Below are 14,143 nucleotides of genomic sequence, written 5' to 3' on the forward strand. Positions count from 1 at the left end.
TTGTAGTTATAATAGTATGTTGTAGTTATAATAGTATGTTGTGATGTACTGATTATAATGTTAGTAATATTATAAAAAAAAGTTTATTATTCAAAGGAATTTTATATTAAGTTATTTTTGTATGAACCTATTTTTATTATTAAAAATAATGATAACATCCTATATCTTTTTATGAAAAGAATATATAAAAAAGCACAAAATAACAATAATAATATCACATTTTTATATTGGACATTAAAACATGTTAGCTTGTATAGTTGTATAAGATGGAAAGATTAAAAAGAGCGAAGTTGACATGTTTTATTTATATAATCACTTGGTTTTTTTACTTAGCTTTAATCAAACTCAGTTTCAATGTCAAAATTTATTTATACATCATAGGTAATTTTTATACGTTATTTAAAATGGCAAAATTAATTTATACATCAAAATTATTTATACATCATAAAATTTTGGAGATTTTATTTGTATTAATTATACTCTATAATCTATATTATACTTTATACAAACACTATAGTGTTTGGAGTTAGAACTTTTCTGTGTATAGAAATATAGGATACTGAATATTTTATTTGTGGCAAAGATTGCGTAAATAGTTATGAAAATTCTATTATTATTAATTAAGATAATATTAATATAAAATATCAATGTTTGGGGGCCACCGAGTTTCTAGTTTTACAGGAAAAATTATACTTATATATTGAATTTTTCGTTGGCCCACTAATGTATTGAATTGTAGTGAAGTAAGATAACAAAAAAATAGGCCCATTTATAGGAGAATGCATCCACGTTGAATTTTTCGTTGGCCCACTAATGTATTGAATTGTAGTGAAGTAAGATAACAAAAAAAATAGACCCATTTATAGGAGAATGCATTTAGGCGGGAAAAATTTGAGTTTTCTTATTCTTTTAGTTTAGTGGGGACAAGGATGAACAAACTAAAAGACACAATCTTTAACACAATCCACTCAAAGATTGAATCTTTGGGTGTAAATAACAAAAGATGAACAAAGGAAAGAGAATCAAAGAAAAGATGAACAATGAAAAGATGAACAATGGTGAAAACAACAACAATCAAACAACAAAAATGCAAATTTAACATAAACAATCAAACAAACTTGAAGGAAAAGCAAATGTAAACAAATGAAAATAGGGAGAGAAATAATACCAACTCAATAGCAAGAAAGGAATTAGGATAAAAAAATAAAGAAGGAGGAACCTTCAATCTTCTTACAACCCAATTTCAATTACTAATTAATTGAAGAACTAGTCTAGTTAAGGAATGATTAACAAAATGATTAACAAAGTTTGAAACTTGGAAAAGGAAATATTCTCAGATCTAGGGTTATGTGTACAAAGGGTTAAGGGAGGGGTATTTATAAGCTTGCATAAGATTAAGAAAAAAAGAGGAGAAAAGAAGAGAAAAAGCCCAAAATCCGCTGCTGTTGCGTTCTGTCGGTGGACCGGCTGCCGGTCCTCCTACCGGCAGAACCGTCAAATTAAACAAAATATCTGGCAAGTGTGTTCTGCCGGTGGACCGGCTGCCGGCATGCCGGCAGAACACTACCTTCAGGTCTTTTTCTTCTTCCTTGAGATGTGTTATACCGGTTGGCCATTGCAGTGCTCCTCCCCAATGAGGTCAAGCTTCTTTTTCCTCTAAGACTTCAATTAATTCTTCTGCCGCTGTGTTCTACCGGTGGGCGGCCGCCGCCCGCCGCGAAACAACTTCTTTGGCTTGGCCGAGGAGGTGTTCTGCCGGTGGGCAGCTGCCGCCTCCCGCAATGCGAACACTACATTCAATTTTCTTCACCTCTTCTTCATGTAAAGGCAATGGGGTGCCTTTCTTGCCCCAATTCCTCTATACTCGGATCGGTTCCTGTAAAAGGATACACAAAATCACAAGTACGGGGATTGGGCACAAAAAGCAAGGAAAGGCACACAAAACCGACTCGATATGAGTCGGAATGCGTAAAGAAAGAGGGAAATTCGGCGCAAATTAATCGTATATCATGAATCGACCTGAATTAATTCATTGACACTCATGTACAAAAAGACACCCTAAATGTGGCGCCTAGGTACATTCAGGTCATTTCGGGTTTCAATGTTGGGTTTCTGTCATCAATGTACGGGTTGAAATCGGTTCAGGTATATATCAGTTCAGATTAAAACAATTCAGGTTGAAACAGTTCAGGTTCATTAGATTTTGGGTCTATTTCGGATATTACAAATTCGGTTCAATTTCGAATCAATTCAGGTCGATTCAGGTTTCGGGGTGAAGTTCAGTTATACCTTGCGGGTGTACGGTCAGGTTTCAATTCGGGTATTTTCGATCGGTTTTTCGAGTTCGATATACTTTTGCCAGGTCTAGATGCATATACACAATGTAATGGACAAAATAAGAAATACAATAATACATCTTATACTTTCATGCTTACGTTTCATAATATTGCCCAAGTTGATTTTTATATGAAAACATAGTTTGAATGAAGACTCAAGCATTGTATCCAAGTTGATTATCAGACTAGTAATAATTCGGTTTCAATTGAACTCCGATAAATAACAAACTCGTCAAAATTCATCCGACCTAAACTCCTTCCTCAACTCAAGTACTCCTAATCGAGTTCAGGAGTATTAATCTTTTATTTATTTAGGATAAACTTATCAAGATTATCAATCTTGTAGCTATTAACCTTATTATCAGAATTTTTTAGCTGTTAATAACTAATTTCTTCATCCCTTGTTAACTCGAATCATCCTACCGATCTAGTAACCAATCGCCAATAATAGAAGGATGTAAACTTTTATCTTTTGATACGAAAAGAGACCCGTTAATTACCAAATGAACTATATCTAGTTACTTTTATTTAATTTAATTTTAACAAAAGCGATAAACATGGATAGATTATTATAACACCAGCTATATTTATTAACAAAACGTCATATCAAACACTCCTCTAGACCATTATTCAAAAACTCACCTAAAAACTTCAGCATTCAACTCCAACCGAATTAATCAAACCTTATAAATGTTGGAAATGTAGGTCACTATAAGGGCGAAGATATATTGAGAGAATATATGTTGTTGTGTCGTCGTATAGAGGCCACTGAATGAGAAACGAAATCGCCCTAACCACGGTACAAATCGATATAGGCATCGTCCTCCAAGGTCACACAACACTCCTAAAAGTTGTGTATTCAACTATTAGGAGTTGAAATTCATATGGTATGCTCAAAATTAACATAGAAAAATAGTAAATTATATTGAAGATGTCTATCTCAAATGACTACACTTATCATATTTTTAGTGGTTAATTAGCACCATAACCACAAAGTTAGTGACCTAATCACCACCATAAACATGAGCCAAAAACATGAAGTTAGTGTCTATAATCATGCAAGTAGTGGAGAAAGTGTATGAGGAAAATGGAAGGCTTCTCTATGATGTAATGTATTTAGACAACAATACTAACCTTTGCATTACTTCCAACAATCCCCCACTAATGCAAATGATAAAAAAAATTCTGAGCATATTAATAAGAATTGATACTTAAGCATTAATATCTTTCAATTTGAACTAACACATAGTAAAATTGAACAATTCTTTCATCACCTAGAGAGTGAACGAATCTTGAACTCCTAGACTCTGGGGTAAGTTCTAAACACATATTTCACCTTAAGTTCCGAACGAGTTCCGCGATACAATTCAACAAATTTATGGCAAAATGAACCTTGGGATTCTCATGAGTGCTTTAGAGAGATAACCTAGTCTCTCATAGAAGGAGGCCAATTCTTCACACTCACGTAGCAAACAAGTCTATCTCCATATAGACCACTCACGCATGAGCTATAGAATCATTAAGAGCTCTACGGCTCAACCTCTCAACATAGCGGTGAATCCCCCCGCGCCCCCCCCCCAATTTTGGGCTATAAGACCAGTAAGAGCTATTTTTTCAACCTTCCAAAATAGTATAGTGTACATGTCATAGGAATGGGATGTGTACACAAGTATGAGTTATCTATGGCTTCTTTAGACCACCCTTGCATAAGCAAGTTTCGGTAGCCACCACAAATTCCTCAACTAATAGGCTTTTGTCCCATTTCCCTCAACAATTCTATGACTTCTTTTCTTTCTTAATCCATTAGCTTTAGAAATAAATATGCTCCACTCAAATTTCACAAAAATAATTTGTGAGCGTATAATTCTCAATCAACTTTTTCAAATCTCAAATTTCAAATCTCAAATCTGCATAAAATGTGTAAATCTGCAAGTCACTATACACATTATTTTGGCATTATTAAGTTGATATTAACATTATGTTAAATATAAACATTAAACAAAACTCAATGCCCCCATAATTGAGTAGTAACTAATAATAGCTTCACTATCACCATGCATCTACCCTGCAAGGTTAATATGCCTTAACCACAAGGTTATAATAGTCTTCTCAACAGACATAAATAAAATCACCATAACAGGTGAAAATTAAATGTAATCAACATAGATCTCATCGTGTCGTCAATCATTACCTTTTATTTGATACACTATCTTTCTAGACATCCAACACGGTGCAATTCTCAATATTGCACCTTAGGCAGTCAACCAAATGTGAATAATCATTTTTGGTAATAAGTATACAAACACAATGTACTACTAAATGCACAAGCTACATTGAGTCAACAATAATTATACACGTAAGACTTCTCAGAATAGTCAAAACATGTTCTCTTATAACTCATAAGCATCGTTGTTTTAATTAAATATAGAGTTCCGCTCTAACGTCATTTAAAAGAACAAATAATCTTCTTTGTTATTTTCTCTTTTTAATAAAATAACATAGAGAAAAATATACACAAAGTGTTTGCGATTTTGCACCCAAAATCCACATTTTACAAAAAGAATTTTACTTCTTACACATAAAATCATCATAATCTCATATAGTGTGGTATAAGTCAATTCAAGTGTAACATAAATAATTGAACCTTACACAACCATTATTTATAGCCATTAGCCAATAAATTAATACTTCTACATTTGGTTTAATTAGTCACGTATAAAACATACGATCATCATTTTCTTTACACCCTCACATTCAGAGATATACATATATAGTCTTCATAATTTATGAGATATCAACTCTAAACTTGATGAATAATTTTATCAAATAAGTTGAACATCTTCCCCCACTTGTAGTCATGCCACAAATTATTGACAAACATAATCGTTCAAACAAAATATACACATTATTCATTCATTAATCATCTCAATGTTTAGATATCATATAATCGTACATGACAATTTATATTTTTCATAATTTACTCTTATGAAGCTTTGACAATTAATCATTTTTAATTGTTTGTCATACAAACATATCCAAGATAATATATCAAGTGAAAACAAAATATTTAACACCCACATTTGGTTCATTAACCAAGTATCAATTTTAATCCACCTCATAATCAAAACTAAATAATCAATCCAAAGGTATGAAATATTTTGCTTGATATACATATGATACACATAACAATATCTTGGGGAATCATTCTAGTTGCTTGTCAATAAAAAATCTTGGAACAATTTCATTCACATATTCTTGAAATCAATTATCAAAGAGTAATTTTGCCAAGATTATAGACATATCATACCAAATAAAGCAGTAACTTAAACATACGAACGATTAAGGCATATATAATTTGACCGAACCTTCATATTTATCATCGTAAATATTTTAAAGGAAAGCTTCGAGAACATACATTAACCACAAGAATGGAATTGAGCAATAAAATTATAGATAATACCATTCTTCTATAAATCTTCATACACTTTCAGCATACTACCATGACTTTGCTGACCATTTTAAGGATAGAAGATCAACGAATCTGTTCACGTCTTCTTTTACAAACTTGTAGCCCTTCTTCTTAGCTTTCCAACGCATATTACACGCCGCCTCAAACAAAGGTCTAGAGATCAAGTTATGCCAAAATACCGAAGTGCTGTCTCACCCACCGCAGACAGAATCTTATACACGAAAACACATATATATTTGCCAATAGAAATAATTCCAATGACAAAAATGATGAACACAACAACAATAATAGTGGCAAGATTTCGTTTCTCAATTGTTGGAAATATAGGTCACTATTGGGGCGAAATATATTGAGAGAATATATGTTGTTCTGTCGTAGTATGGAGGCCACTGAATGAGAAACGAAATCGCCCCGACTACGGTACAAATCGATATAGGCGTCGTCCTCCAATGTCACGCAACACTCCTAAAAGTTGTGTACTCAACTATTAAGAGTTAGAACTCGATCATATGGTATGCTCAAAATTAACATATGGAAGTAGTAAATGATATAGAAGATGTTTATCTCAAATGACTACACTTCTCATATTTATAGTGGTTAATTAGCACCATAACCATAAAGTTAGTGGCCTAACCATCACCATTAACATGGGCCAAAAATATGGAGTTAGTGACTATAATCATGCAAGTAGTGGAGAAAGTGTAGAAATTATGTTACCAGAAAAATGGAAGGTTTCTCTATGATGTACTTCTTCCGCCCTGGTCAATTGTTGTCATTTGGTTTTGGCACAAAAACCAAGGAAGAAGGAGAGGACCAATAACTAAATGACAAGTGGAACAAATTGAATGAGAATGATCAAATTACTTATCAAGTTCATTCTTAAAATAGAAAGAACAACAAATGACTGAGACACCCAAAAATGAAAAAGGACAACAAATGACCGGGACAGAGGGAGTAATATATTTAGATAACATTATTAGCCTTTGCATTACTTCTAACAATAAAATCCGAAAACTCAAACAAGATGAAGACCATGATGGTAGATGAATGTAGAAACCCACGAGTAAATACCGTCTATTGGAGTATAATGACTTGCTTGGTAATCATTGCACCTCCATGGTTTTTACATTCAAAACCCTCCTATTGACTTAGTAAACTACTACGACATCCATAATGTTAGAAGACATTGTCAGTCGTGCCTAACACGACTATTTTCGATATTATTCTCTTTAATAATTTATTTATCGCATGATTGATGATAATAACTAGCTGTTGTTGACTGATATAATTAATTAATCAGCATTATCCCTCCATGAACTAATTCCAATTTCTTAAAATTAATTTCATTTTAAGAAACCATTTATTTCATACTCGTAGATGAATGTAGGCATAGCCATTTAAAATTTTCTTACATTATTCAAAATTGGAATACCCATTTGTTAACTAAACCGTATTTGAATACGATAATTATAATGGGGTTTGTGGTGGCGGAGCTAGAGAGGACAATTTTGAAAGATCCGGACCCATTTGCATACTTCATGCTAATTGCATTCGAGGCCTCGGGTCCAATCCGGTTCGCAATACTTCTCTTATTTTGGCCCATCATTTGTTTGCTTGACATGTTGGGTAAACAAGACGTTGCGCTGAGACTCACTATATTTATCGCGGTAGCCGGGATTCAGATATCCGAGATTGAATACGTGGGTCGGGCTATTTTACCCAAGTTTTATATGGAAGATATAGATATGAGTGCATGGGGAGTTTTTAGCCAATATGGTAATAAAGTTGTGGTGACTAGAACCCCAAGGGTCATGGTTGAGAGGTTTGTTAAGGATCATTTGATGGTTGATCATGTTATTGGGAGTGAGTTAGTCGTGAACCGGTTTGGTTTTGCCACGGGTTTTGTCATGCAAGTTGGTTCGTACGATAGCCGGGTTGATAAAGTTATTGGTGATCACCAGTCTTGCTTATTGTTGGGAAGATCTTGCCTCTTTGGTTCTACTACATTTCAGGTCAGATATATTTTGGATAATGATAAGGCGTCAGCCCTCGGTGGCGCTAAAATTGGGTGTCACCCTTTCACATGCATCCTTTATTAAAGGGGTTCCCACTTATTGCATTTGAGAGAGTGGCGCCGAGATTGGGTGTCACCCAGTGGCGCCAAGTGGTGACCGGGTGAGAGGGTGACCCCAAATTCCGACGCCACCGGGTGTCGCCTTATCATTATCCTTTTCCATATATTTTCGAACAATTTGGATGGTGTTTTAATGCACAAATAAATAAGAATTTGTAAATGGGGATGGGTGAACCTATTTGTAGAGAATGAGTTTATGTAGGTTTGAAGAACAAACTCGATGTCCTATATGGTGAAATTGCTCTGTATATAAATAAACACAAATCAATAAGTAGTTTGCAGTATATTACGTGTATCCGAGGGTTTATCCAATGCACACCAAAAATAGCGATCGTGGGTTCCCTTATAAAGTCACAATGTCGGACATATAGTGGTTAATCCTTTAACAAGTTTTTTCCTTGAGAATAATGCAATCAAACATTCATACAGCTCACTTTCTTGCAATTTATGTGAGTATTCCAATTTCCACTTTTTTTTTTTCTATTATCAACCACATGATAACATGACTTCTAGGGGTGATAACGAGCCGAGGTGAGCACGAGATTGACCTTACTCAGCTTATGCTCATGAAATAAAACTCGAGCTCGAGTCGATCTCGAGCTCACCCGAGCTTATTACCATGCTCGCGAGTATTTGTCATTGGGGTTCCCTCGTAAAGTTACTATGTCGAACATATAACAGGATTCAGATGTTATATATAAAATATTGGCCAAATCAATGAAAATATTTGATATGATTATAAATAAAGATATAATCATGATAAATATTTTTATAAAATAAGAGCAAGGTAATATTTTCAGATAAGTTCGAGCTACTCGCGGGATTTTTGAGCCGAATTAATGTTAACTTGGCGTGACTCGTTAAGTTATCGAGACAAGCGCAAGCTCTCAAGAACCGAGCTTTGATCGAGCTTTAACCAATCCGAGCTTGAGCTTGAGCTGCTCGTGAGTTGTATCGTCTCATTATCTAAACAAAGTCATGATATCAACATCATTTTGCGTTTTAATACTACCCACCTAATACTACCCTCCTATTATAGTTGGATATCTCGTCTCATTATCAACCCTAATGACTTCTATTATTTGTAACAGGAAGCACCAGCAGCAGCACAAAATCCGCCGCTGGAAGACCACGCTGAAGGCGCTAGTAGTAAACCACGACCCGTAATATTTCACGACGGTCGACTTGCTAAGAAGCCAAAACCAAGCACAGCCCTCGTAATTATATTATGGTTTCCGTTGGGAGTGTTAATTGGAATAATTCGTATTATATGCGCGTTAATTATACCAATGGGTGTCTTTCCTTTCGAACATATAATTGCTGGCACACATTTCAAGGTCAAGGGACCCGTGCCATCCCAACGGCATAATGCTGCCACGTCAGGTGGCGGGGTCCTCTTTGTTTGCAACCACCGTACGTTAGTCGATCCTGCCATCATATCCCACCTCCTCCACCGGAAGATCACTGCTGTAACATACTCGCTTTCACGTGTTTCCGAGGTTTTGGCACCGTTCCCCACCATGCGACTAACTAGAAATCGCCTTATGGACGGCGAGATAATGAGAAAAGAGTTGGAGAAAGGTGACTTGGTGATCTGTCCTGAGGGAACTACTTGTCGTGAACCCTTTCTTTTAAGGTTTAGTGCCTTATTCGCTGAGCTAACTGATCAAATTGTGCCTGTGGGGTTAATTTATCATCCTTATTTTTTTCACTCGACAACGGCTCGAGGGTGGAAGGCTATGGATTTAATGTTCTATTGCATGAACCCTACAACCCTCTATGAGGTAACATTTTTAGACAAGCTGGAAGCTAAAGATATTCGTGGTAAAACTCCGTACGAAGTCGCTAATTATGTTCAATCTTTATTGGGTAACGCATTGGGGTTTCAATGTACGGACTACACACGGAAGGATAAATATAGAATGTTAGCCGAGAATGATGGAATTGTTCCATCGCCAAGTACTACGAATTCTTGGTGGTTTGCTCTAAGGAAGTTCGTAAGGCATTGGAGTTTTCGACCGTGATATTTCTTATACTTTGTACGCATTTTATTAATTTTATACTCTCTCCGTTCCACTTTTATTGTCCATTTTTTCTTCAAATTATTTTATCTAGATTTTTAAGACCACCATGACCGTTAAGCGATATTATATAGAAACTCATTATCCAAAATCAATTGAACCCCATCTGGATTGTTTCACAGGTAAGACACGTACGAAGTATTAAACCGTGTCGTATCACGACCTTAAGAATCATATGTTGATAGAATTTGCAAAACTTTATCTTGAATGCAATTTTGCTAACCCTTAGGCGTCACACGGTTAGAATATAAAACCGATCTTGGAACTTCAACCATTAACTTATTCATGATATGGTATCAAAGCCAGTGTGATCAAAAGGTCACAGGTTCGAATCTCACCCTCTCAATTCCAAAGTGGAATATTAGCACCAGGTATGGGGAGGCGTGCAGTTGCATCCACAATTTAAGCCCAAAGAACATTCGTGTAAGGGGACGTGTTAGAGTATAAAACCGATCTTAGGACTCCAACCATCAACTTAAACTAAGCTTTGGTTTCATGACATGACACGCACGTTAATTACGCTTGAAGAATGTAGTGCTTCTATTTAATAAATATTTCTTTCATCCAATCATTTGTCCACCTTTGATTGAAATATCAAAGTAAATAGATGATTAAGGGGTCTTTTGCCAAATTAGCCATTTGCTCCAAACTATTTACCAAAATAATCAATACAAAATTATATTTTTCAAAATAACCATATTAAATTGTTGACCAAATCAAGCCACATAATTAACAAAAAAACCCATATAGAACCCAACCTTTATATTCATATATTACTAAGTTAACATGGTCATTTTGGGAACATATGGTATTTTGGTATATATTTTAGATTGAATGGCTATTTTGACAAAAGACCCATGATTAAGACGTAGTAATTCAGATAGTATGAAGAGTAATTCAGATAGTATAAAGGCTTCTTTCATGAGGTAAACAAATCACAGGTGGAGAACAAGAGTTAGATCAAATGGTAAGAGCTTTTTTATCCCAGCCATAAAGTTGGAGGTTCAATTCTCACCCACGACATAATACGCTCATTGCCAAAAAGAAGTGAACTAGTAGTATACTTCGTATTAATGTAAAGATTACATAGGAACATCAATAGGAAAAGAATCAATTTCATCCATCCATGGATTTTTCTCTTGGGTAGGATTCACATTCCTTAAAGCTCTCCAAACAACACTATTACACTTAAAACCCGACCCGAATGCAATCTGCCATATCCGGTCACCCTTCTTAATTCGCCCTTTTGATTCGGTATACGCAAGCTCATACCAAATCGAAGTGCTCGACGTGTTGCCAAATCGATACAACGTCATCCTCGAAGGCTCCATATCCCAATCTGTGAGCCCCAAATTCTTCTGGACTCCATCTAATACACCTCTGCCACCAGCATGAACACAAAAATGCTCAAATGCTAATTTAAAATTCGGAATATACGACTTTACCCTCGACGTTTTGAATACTTTTTTTATTACCAAAGTTCCGAAAAACATCAATTTTTCCGACAAAGGTAATACCAATGGGCCTAAGACGGTCATATTCGCTTTAAGAGCACTCCCAGCTACACCAATTAAATCCTTAGACAAACGTATCCCTACCTTCCCTTGAGAATCTTCCCTCAGAGAGGCACAATCGAAGGCCTCATCGTGGGCCCCTTTGTGGGCCCTTACCGTGTGGGCCAAGTCATACTTGGCCCACCTTTTATCGGACCTCTTGCTCGAAAGCAGGATTGCAGCTGCACCAATTCGAAACACACAATTGGAAACTAACATTGACCTCTCATTCCCAAAGTACCAGTTGGTGGACCCCGCCTCGACACTGACAACCAACGCGTACGAGTTCTTGTGAACCCGTAACAGATCCTTCGCAAGATCGATTGATATTACTCCAGCACTACAACCCATTCCACTAAGATTGTAACTCATAATGTTGCTTCTTAGCTTGTACTTGTTCACTATTTGGGCCGATAAAGACGGAGTTGGGCTATAAAGCCCACAATTTAGAACCAATATCCCGAGCTTTTTTGGGTTAATATCGATTTTAGCAAAAAGATCGTCGATAGCCCCAAACATAAGAACCTCGATTTCTTTCCTCGACTCCGTAAAGGAAGGATTACAAGGAATGCGTAAGAGCGACTCGGGTAAGTATGTGTTATCACCGAGTCCTGATCGATCTAGAACCTTTTTTTGAAACTCGAGGCTCTCGTTCGAGAATGTGCCCCAAGATTGAGATAATTCCATTAGGGTTTTCTTTGAACATTTGCAAGTGTTGTCGGGTTTGTAACATGAAAAGTCTAGTAGATAAACAGGGTAAGGTTGAGTTTGGAAATAGAGGATTGCTAATAAAATAAGGATGATCAAGGTAGTGATCAACCATTTCGAGTCGAATCGAAGATGTTGGAAATGGAAGTAGGAATTATCGATTGACATGGTGATGATAAGGATTAGGAATAAATAAGTGGTGGTTGATTTTATTTTGTATAGTATGGCCATTGTAACTCTTGTTGTCTGAAATCACAAATCTGAAATCAAATACAGAGTAAGAATGTTAAATGTCTATTTATACAACACAATTCAAATAAACCATTTAAAATTTTACGGAAAATTCACATGGTATCCTGGAGATTTGACACTTTGCGCGAAATATCTAATTTTTCAACTGGAAAACTTTAAGTAACCATATTTTGTGTTTCAGTTAGTAGACTATACCACCTGGTGGTGTAGAATCCGAGCTTTATAAATAAAGAATTCGAGTTATATCATAAAGTTTCTGAACTGACCTAGTTAGACATAAAAATAATAAACCTTAAAAAAACTCAGAAAAAGTTACACTTAAATTCAGTTAGATGTGGGTTGGTTGTACGATGCTATTGTACCACTGGAGGTATAATGATATTTGAGTTTGTGTTTACGAGTTCAGGAAATGACGATTCTTTTTTTTCAAACCTAAAGTATTAATCTGTTGTAGCAAAATAAAGACGGAGTACAACAAAATTGTTGGTGAAAAATAAATGAGTGCAAAACCTGAAAGTTTCGAGCCGGAAAGAAATTGGTTTCAACTTTCAATACTTGCATCAACAGAATTGGTGCGGACCAAAATAAAAGTTGCAGGTTATTATAGGAATGCTGATTTATGGGAGCATAAACTTACTTTAAATAAAGGAAGTAGCTCCTCCGTCTCGGTTATTTGTTTATTGTTGATTTGTCACAATGACTAATTTGGAAAGAGGCGAGAGTCAATTATTAAATAACAAGATCGAATTGGATGTAGAAAATCAAATTACTTATCAACAGTATTTTTAAAATTAAAAGACAAATAATAGACCGAGACATCAAAAAATAAAATAAAGAAATAACCGAAATGGATCGAGTAATTATTAGGAGTGGCAAAGTTGTGAGAATTACGTGACAAACTCTCCGAATATTGATTGCAACCAGCACGTCGTTTGTGGATTAGGAGGATTTATCATTTTTTTTAGAAGAGAGAGTCAATACACTATTTTTTAGGGCTTGTTTGGTTGCCCCTTATAAATTATGGGAGTTGAAAAATCTCATAAATTACAAAATTGGAATTTGTTTGGTTGCCTTTTTTCACCATAATATAGGCATTTCATTTTCCAATGAGTTTTCAAATTCAACTCCTCCACAATGGAAGAGTTGTGGAGGAGTTGGATTACCTAGGTCCCTCTAGGTAATTGTAAACTTCGGTGTAATTGAATTGCTACATCGTCAACCAAACGAATTTTGGTAATTCACATGAATTTCTCGTGGGAGTTTAATTTTCATGAATTCGATTTATCATTTTTTTTTTAGAAGAGAGAGTCAATACACGTATTTTTTAGGGCTTGTTTGGTTGCCCCTTATAAATTATAGGAGTTGGAAAATCCCATAAATTACAAAATTGGAACTTATTTGGTTGTCTTTTTTCGCTTATATGCCTTCATTTCATTTTCCAATGAGAGTTCAAATTCAACTCCTCCACAATGGAAAAGTTGTGGAGGAGTTGGATTACCTAGGTCCCTCTAAGTAATTGTAAACTTCGGTGTAATTGAATTGCTACATCGTCAACCAAACGAATTTTGGTAATTCACATGAATTTCTCGTGGGAGTTTAATTTTCATGAA

At 35.4% G+C, this 14,143-nt stretch overlaps 2 protein-coding genes across 2 annotated transcripts; one reads left to right on the plus strand and one right to left on the minus strand.

The window, feature by feature from the left end:
- Window positions 1-7,265: 7,265 nt before the first annotated feature.
- LOC141607128 (glycerol-3-phosphate acyltransferase 7-like) lies at window positions 7,266-9,963 on the plus strand. Its single transcript, XM_074426488.1, has 2 exons — window positions 7,266-7,817; window positions 9,031-9,963. Exons 1-2 carry the CDS (start codon window positions 7,278-7,280, stop codon window positions 9,961-9,963), a joined length of 1,473 nt encoding a protein of 490 aa, XP_074282589.1. The 5' UTR covers window positions 7,266-7,277.
- A 1,133-nt stretch (window positions 9,964-11,096) lies between these two features.
- On the minus strand, window positions 11,097-13,131 carry LOC141607497 (3-ketoacyl-CoA synthase 11-like). Its single transcript, XM_074426851.1, has 2 exons — window positions 13,044-13,131; window positions 11,097-12,541 (listed from the first exon to the last, which is right to left on the minus strand). Exon 2 carries the CDS (start codon window positions 12,510-12,512, stop codon window positions 11,103-11,105), a length of 1,410 nt encoding a protein of 469 aa, XP_074282952.1. The 5' UTR covers window positions 12,513-12,541; window positions 13,044-13,131; the 3' UTR covers window positions 11,097-11,102.
- Between the last annotated feature and the right edge of the window lie 1,012 nt (window positions 13,132-14,143).

Source organism: Silene latifolia, chromosome 10, assembly GCF_048544455.1.
Source record: "Silene latifolia isolate original U9 population chromosome 10, ASM4854445v1, whole genome shotgun sequence".
NCBI classification, from domain to species: domain Eukaryota; kingdom Viridiplantae; phylum Streptophyta; class Magnoliopsida; order Caryophyllales; family Caryophyllaceae; genus Silene; species Silene latifolia.